This window comes from Cricetulus griseus, chromosome X (assembly GCF_003668045.3).
Source record: "Cricetulus griseus strain 17A/GY chromosome X, alternate assembly CriGri-PICRH-1.0, whole genome shotgun sequence".
NCBI classification, from domain to species: Eukaryota; Metazoa; Chordata; class Mammalia; order Rodentia; family Cricetidae; genus Cricetulus; species Cricetulus griseus.
The window spans coordinates 107,153,662-107,161,963 of NC_048604.1; the positions used below are offsets into that span (position 1 = coordinate 107,153,662).

The 8,302-nt window shown below is 45.4% G+C and overlaps 1 protein-coding gene across 1 annotated transcript; it reads left to right on the plus strand.

The window, feature by feature from the left end:
• Positions 1 to 6,328: 6,328 nt before the first annotated feature.
• Gpr173 (G protein-coupled receptor 173) lies at positions 6,329 to 7,450 on the plus strand. The gene has a single exon (XM_035449946.1). It carries the CDS (start codon positions 6,329 to 6,331, stop codon positions 7,448 to 7,450), a length of 1,122 nt encoding a protein of 373 aa, XP_035305837.1.
• The last annotated feature ends 852 nt before the right edge of the window (positions 7,451 to 8,302 follow it).

Here is an 8,302-nt window from a genome sequence, read left to right on the forward strand (position 1 = left end):
GGGGGTTGGTTTGGGTTGGGTTTTTTGTTTGTTTTAGCTTTAACATTTGTTTTCACTGAGACCCTGAGCTACACATTAATATATCAGTATTAGTATGTCTCCCTCCCTACATGTTTGTGTGCTTTGTCTCTGTGTCTACCTGTTACTCGCTGCCCTTTTATCTCTCCCTAGACGTCTATTTTTATTTATTTTTGATTTTTGTTTTTGTTTGTTTTTTTTTTTTTTTGATACAAGGTTTCTCTGTGGCTTTGGAGGCTGTCCTGCTCTTGTAGACCAGGCTGGTCTCGAACTCAGAGATCCACATGCCTCTGCCTCCTGAGTACTGGGATCAAAGGCGTGCGCCACCAACGCCTGGCTCTCTCCCTAGACTTCTAGATCAGGTTTCCTTATGTTTTTTCTACTTATGATCCCTTTTTACCTAGGAGAATTTTTATGCACCCCCAGGTATATAGTTATAGAAAATAAGTACACAAACATTTACTATTAATTAACAAATTTATCTGAAACAATTCTCAGGCATGCATATAATTTTACTATTCAAAAAGACAAAAGTAAATTTGCATACTGAGATAGGGGTGCCTTTTTAACACAAAGAATTAAATCTTTTCTGAATATTTGATACTTCAACTTATATGTAAGGCATCTTTAATGTTTTTAAGAGTTGACTGCTGCTGGGTTGTGGTGGCGCCCGCCTTTAGATTCAGCACTCGGGAGGCAGAGGCTGGGGGATCTCAGTGAATTCAAGGCCAGCCTGGTCTACAAAGCAAGTTCCAGGACAGCCAGAGCTGTTACACAGAGAAACCCTGTCTCAAAAAAAATATTTGACTGGTATTTTGATTTTATAACTGTCAATGCTGACAACCCCACTTCACATAAACATGAAATGCAAAATGGTAGAAGTATGGCTAGGGACATTTCAAAAATTGTTGGAAATTCTGTCCTATTCCCAAGTCAAAATTCATCTAATTATTTTTTAAGATTTTATTTATTTATTATGTATACAACATTCTGCTTCCATGTATATCTGCACACCAGATCTCAAAACAGATGCTTGTGAGCCACCATGTGGTTGCTGGGAATTGAACTCAGGACCTCTGGAAGAACAGTCAGTGCTTTTAACCTCTGAGCCATCTCTCCAGTCCCCTCAGCTAATGATTTTTATTACACTCAAATCAGCAACGCAAATGGCAAACTTCTTTAATTTTTAACATACTATTTTTTAGGGTCTTTTAGACAGGAACTATATAGTTCTAGCTGCCCTGGAACTTTCTACATAGACCAGGCTGGACTTGAATCAGAGAGCCACCTGAAATGGCTATTTTTTTAAATCACCACTCATATTTGCATATCCATCCCCCCATTCCCTCGCCCTCCCATCCTCCCATGTTCCCCACCAACCCCCCCAGCCCATCCCCCAACTCCTCCCCAGGGATTGTGAGGCCCTCCACCAAGGACCTTCAAAGTCTGTCATATCGTTTGGGGGAAAGCCCAGGCCCTCCTTGCTGTATCTGGGCTACAACAGTATCCCTCCATAGGGAATGGGCTCCCAAAATCCATTTGTGCTCTAGGGTTGAAGACTGGCTCCACTGTTAGAGGTCCCATAGACCGCCCTGGCCTCCTAGCTGGTACCCACATTCCAAGGGCTTGGTTCGGTCCAATGCTGTTTCTGCAGCTTTATTAGGGTCTCAGCTCCACTGTTTCTGCAGGTCTTTCCAGTCCTGTCTTGGCTCCTTTGCCCATCCCTCCTCCCTCTCCACAACTGAATTCCAGTAGTATGGTTCAGTGCTTAGCTGTGGGTGCCTGTTTCTGCTTCGATCAGCTACTGGATGAAGGCTCTGGGAATGGTAACCAAGGTAAACATCAATCTCATTATAGGAGAAGGACATCAATGGCATCTTCTCCACCGCTGCTTGGATTCTTAGTTGGGGTCATCCCTGTGGATCCCCTAACATTTCCCCTGTGCCAGAGTTCTCTCCAAACCTGTACTGTCTCCCTCTATCAAGGCATCCCCTTTTTGCCCTCCTCTATTCCTCCCCTGTCTCAGTCCTCTTGTTCTCCTCCCCCTCCCCTTCTCCCCTTCCCACCTCCTTCCTCTCCACCCCACTTGCTCCCACTTTGTTCAGGGGTTCTTGTCCCCCTCCCCTTTTTCAAGGGACTATGCAATCTTCTCTTGGGGACCTCCTTGTTTCCTAGCTCCTCTGGCAGTGTGGATTATAGACTGGTAATCCTTTGCTCTATGTCCAAAATTCATATATGAGTGAGTACATACCATGTTTATCTTTTTGTGACTGGGTTACCTCACTCAGGATGGTTTCTTCGAGTTCCATCCATTTGCCTGCAAATTTCAAGAATCCATTGTTTTTTTTTTTTTCTGCTGAGTAGTACTCCATTGTGTAAATGTACCACATTTTCTCTATCCGTTCTTCAGTTGAGGGGCATCTAGGCTGCTTCCAGGTTCTGGCTATTACAAATAATGCTACTATGAACATAGTTGTCCTTGTTGTATGAATGTGCATTATTTGGGTATATTCCCAAGAGAGAAATTGCTGGATCTTGAGGTAGACTGATTCCCATTTTCCTGAGAAACCGGAAATGGCTATTTTTTAAATCAAACATTCTAATACAATAGAATATAATGGCATGCTAATTTAATACTTACATGATAGTAGGAAAATGTTAAAGTTTTTATTTTTGTACTTAAAACCATTATGTTTTATAAAAGAAAAATTCTATGAACAACAAAAACATTGCAGTTCATAGCATGCAGTACTGTCAAGTCTGAGCTGAGCTATTTCAGACAGCATTTGTTGTCATTGGGATTCTGGTGGCATGTGCAATGCAAAGTGTATGTGATGTCGGCTCAGAACCAACCACTGCTTCAGTAACGTTGTGTGTATGAGGCAACACAAGCAACTGCTGCCACAAATGTGTGGGATTCATCATTCCTTTGATTTTGAATTCATTTTTGGTCACTGCATGTCCAGAAATTTTGTAAAATTTCTCGAAACCCTCACACTCACTTATGCAACCCCATAGGGAGTTAGAATCCATAGTTAGAGGGGCTGTTTTCCCCCTGCTGACCGCCTTTTGTCTCCTCTTTTGACCATTCATTGTTTCTTTTGGTTACCTATGTCTCTTTTAAGTCACTCTTCCTCCCCTTTCTCCATTTCTATCTGTTCTCCTGTCCTTTGCTCTGTTTTTCTGTCTTTCCTTCTCCTATGTCACCATCTGCCTGTAGAAAACACGTCTCTTTCTTCGTCAGCCCCTGTGGCTATGCCTACCTCTTACGCTTAGTCTGTCTCTATGCCTAACCTTTACCCCTTGTCTCACCCTTAAGGCGAAGGTGTGTGCGTGTGTGTGTGTGTGTGTGTGTGTGTGTGTGTGTGTGTGTGTGTGTGTGTGTGTGTGTGTGTACCTTTGCACATACACAGCGAAGAGTTTCTGCAGTTCTGGGAAGGGTAGGAGACAACAGACCTCAAGGGACTGAAAGAGACCTGACTATCTGCATTTCTTTCCAACCCCTGCCCTAGCATGCTCTCATTTCAGTAGGCCATTGGTGATGAGACTTCTTAGTGCTGTCAAAAAGAAAAAAAGAATTACTGATTTTAGGTGTAATACCAGAATTATTGAGCTAGAAAACAATGTAAAGGAGACAACTTCACTAGGAAGGCATTGGTAAAAAGGCATCCACTTCAGCATTCATCTCCCTAGCATATCCCCCAGGCTAGCTAACTAACTCAGCCTCTCCTGCTTCAGTTCCATGTGGCCCAGCCCAGCTCCCTTCCCTCTGGGAAATGCTGTCACTTTGTCATGGCTCCACATTGCCAGCCTATGCCCCAGGCTGTGCTTGCAGTGTGAATATTTCCATGGAGCCCTTGGCATCTTTTCACCAGGTACCTACTATGTGCACGATACTGATCTTTTAGAGGGGAGGGAGCCTACCCTGCCCTTGTGGGGCTTCTGTTAATAGTATGAGACAGGTAATAATGTGAATTGGAAGAGTAAAAGATACAGTTAGAAGAGAGTCAGGTTAAAAGGTAAAGGGGTATGGGGATGCTATGACCTCTTACCTGGATTACTACTGAAGCCTCAGTAGTCTCCCTACCCTACTCCCTCCTACCTTTATGGAACATACCCTGTTCTGACAGCAACAAGTAGGATCATATTCAACCATGAACGGGAATCACATCTTTCCTCTGTTCAACCCCCCCCCCTAAGTAATTCTAAATCAAAGTCCTTACTATAGCCTCTATAAGTCCTTGCTGACGCTCTGAGTTCACATCCCAATGCTTACCTTTGCACAATGTTCCAGCCACCATAGCTTCTTTGCTTTTTGTCAGTGTAGCTCCATTTCAGAGCCTTTGTTCCGATTGTTCTTCTTGCCTAGAGTCCTCTACACCTAAACAGCCTGTTTGCTTAGATAACTCCTCCTTTGTGAAGCTCTCCCTACCCACAGCATCATAAACTGCAATACCCTCCTCATCTGACACTTTAAATCCCCCTTCCCTACTTCATGGGTATATTTCAGAATATTGTCATCATCTGCTGTACTAACTTCACCCATGTCTCTCATTATTACCTAATTTGTCAATTATACAAAACTAGGAATTGTCTTTTCTCTTTTGGTTTGTTTGTTTGTTTGTTTGTTTGTGAGACAGAGTTTCTCTGTGTAACATCTCTTGCTGTCCTGGAACTCGTTCTGTAGACCAGGCTGGTCTTGAACTCAGAGATCCCTCTTGCCTCTGCCTCCCAAGTGCTAGAGTGGGAATCTTTTATCTGTCTGATTCACAACTGCATCCTCAGTGCCTGAAACAGTGAATGACTTAAAATAAAGGAATGCTTTTTCAATGAAGCAATGCAATAAGCATGTTTACATTTTTTTACATTCACATATAGTCCTACATTCACACAAGACAAAAGCCAGAGGCCTTCATTCATGATCCACAGCACTACAACATTTGGTCTTCTGTGACTTCACCTCTTACCTCTGTATCTCTGAAATGCACCATTAATATTTGTCTTCTCACTGCTCATACAGCATGCTACACACATTCCCGGCCACAAACAAAGATATTTTGCTGGGCACAGTGGCATAGAGCTGTAATCCTAGCACATGGAAGTCTGAGGCAGGATGATCCCAAGTTCAAGGCCTGTGTGGCCTAGGGAAAATGTTCATAGTCATCCCAGTCAACTTCCCAAGAACCTATTACAAAATTAAAAGGTGTTGTTGTTGTTGTTGTTTTTGTTGTTGTTGTTTTGGGGGTTGTTTGATTGGTTGGTTGGTTGGTTGGTTAGTTTTTCAAGACAGGGTTTCTCTGTATATTTGGAGCCTGTCCTGGAACTCATTCTGTAGACCAGGGTGGCCTGGAACTCACAGAGATCCACCTGCCTCTGCCTCCCAAGTGTTGGGATTAAAGGTATGTGACACCACCACCCAGCACAAAATTAAAGGTTTAAATTGTAAAGTTTTAAAAAGGTTTAGGGATATATCTCATTGGTAGACCTCTTGCCTACCAGGCCTGAGGTCCTAAATTCAATCCCCGGTACAGCAAAGGAAGACAAAAGAAGAAATAAAGTAAGGCCAAGGGGGGAGGGGAGGAAATGCGAGAGAGTGAAAGACAGAAAGAAATCCAGTGGGTGGCTGTCAATAGTTTAACAAACCAGAACATGAAATACAAGAAAAATGAGTAATTATATTACAATTAGGATTAGTACTGTCTAAAACTTTTAGTTGAGGTAGGTGTGTGTGTGTGTGTGTGTGTGTGTGTGTGTGTGTGTGTGTGTGTGTGTGTTCGCGCGCGCGCGCACGCTGCATTATGGGTATCAGTAACAAAAAAAAAAAAAAAACAATGCTTGAATACAACTTTAGGGCTTATAAAAGGGAAGGAAAGTTAGACCAACATTGCAACTCTGCAGACCCACCAGTGGAGAAAGAAAGGTATCGGAGGGCATTGGGAGGTCTAGGAGCAGGACTATCTGGGGAGTCAGCGGGAAGGGTCCATAGACACACTAACCTGCCCTCTCTGTTTCTTTCTCATGTTTCTCCTTTCCCCTGTCATGTTCATTTCTGTGTTGTTTTCTATCCATTTATATCCTTGTCTTCATTTTTCAATCTCATTATTTACCACTCTGTCTCTGCATTTTCTCTGTCACCTACCTTCATCTCTCTCTCTCTCTCTTCCTCCCTCCCTCCCTCTCTCCCTTCTTCCCTCCATTTGTCTCCGTTTGCAGGTGTAGCGCAGCAAGACAACTGATGGAGTCCCCCAGGGCCCATCAAATACTGGACTGGCCGACCCCCTAGGGTTGGGGGTCGCCCTTGCCCCTCAGTATGGCCAACACCACCGGAGAGCCTGAGGAGGTGAGCGGCGCACTGTCCCTGCCATCAGCATCGGCTTATGTGAAGCTGGTGCTGCTGGGACTGATCATGTGTGTGAGCCTGGCAGGCAATGCCATCTTGTCCCTGCTGGTGCTCAAGGAGCGTGCCCTGCACAAGGCTCCTTACTACTTTCTGCTGGACCTGTGCCTAGCTGATGGCATACGCTCTGCCATCTGCTTCCCCTTTGTACTGGCTTCTGTGCGCCATGGCTCCTCATGGACCTTCAGTGCACTCAGCTGTAAGATTGTGGCCTTTATGGCTGTGCTCTTTTGCTTCCATGCGGCCTTCATGCTGTTCTGCATCAGCGTCACCCGCTACATGGCCATTGCCCACCACCGCTTCTATGCCAAGCGCATGACACTCTGGACATGCGCAGCTGTCATCTGCATGGCCTGGACCTTGTCTGTGGCCATGGCTTTCCCACCTGTCTTTGATGTGGGCACCTACAAGTTTATCCGAGAGGAAGACCAGTGCATCTTTGAGCATCGCTACTTCAAAGCAAATGACACACTGGGCTTTATGCTTATGTTGGCTGTGCTCATGGCAGCCACGCACGCTGTCTATGGCAAGCTGCTACTCTTCGAGTATCGTCACCGCAAGATGAAGCCAGTGCAGATGGTGCCAGCCATCAGCCAAAACTGGACATTCCATGGCCCTGGGGCTACCGGCCAGGCTGCTGCCAACTGGATCGCTGGCTTTGGTCGTGGGCCCATGCCACCAACTCTGCTGGGTATCCGGCAGAATGGGCATGCAGCTAGCCGGCGGCTACTGGGCATGGACGAGGTCAAGGGTGAAAAGCAGCTGGGCCGAATGTTCTACGCGATTACACTGCTCTTCTTGCTCCTCTGGTCACCATACATCGTGGCCTGCTACTGGCGAGTGTTTGTGAAAGCCTGTGCTGTGCCCCACCGCTACCTGGCCACTGCTGTTTGGATGAGCTTCGCCCAGGCTGCTGTCAACCCAATCGTCTGCTTCCTGCTTAACAAGGACCTCAAGAAGTGCCTGAGGACTCATGCCCCTTGCTGGGGCACAGGAGCTGTCCCAGCTCCCAGGGAACCCTACTGTGTCATGTGAAACAAGCCAGTAGGTGATAGGCAGGGAGAAAAGTCATGATCACCATACTGGGACCAGCAGCAGGGGAAGAGTAGGACCCATACAGAAGCCTTCTTTTTTGAACTTCAGCCCAGGCTCTCAAACCATCCATAACTGAGGCATTTTGCCAACACCTCCCTAGGGGTGGAAACTGGGTGAGGAACTGGGAAAGAGGCATTTCTAGTTTTGTGGGGCTTATCCTGCAGCCGCCTCCACTTCTACAATCTCATTTTCCCATGCCCTCCCTGCCTCTCTATCCCTCTCCCCTCTTCTATCTTTCTAAAGTGATGATTCAGTAAAAGAAAACAAACTGAAAATGCAGGGTTTTTAATAATAACAGCTGAGGAAACAGGTTTTCTTGCTTAAATGCACCCCCCCTTTGACATTGTCAAGAAATGGGAAATTTCTCCTGTAAAATAGATGTCCAGCGATCTTCTTGCCCCCTCGGCTCCCATTCACCCTCCCATTCTAAGTCCCTTAGCAAGACCTGAATGTTTAGGAAATACTGACTTAAGGCTTCACACTAAAGGGACCAAATGGGGTGCTGCCCTCCTGGGGAGCAAGGATGTTTAAATTGCTATGTTGTGTGCAATGTTGTTTTTTGGCTAACCTTGATCCCAAGCCTGGTCTCCTATCCCTCCCTACCGTGTCCAGACTTTGCAGGTGTTTCTTGAGGCTCTGTTTGAGAAGCCAAGAGCATACATGATGTGCCCAGGTTAGATGAAAAGCCGAATAGTAGATGAGCTCCTCAGCCAAAATATACCAAACTTAGCTATATTCTCTCAAGCTTTCTCTTGGATCACCTATCCTTTCTTACTGGGAATATACATCCAC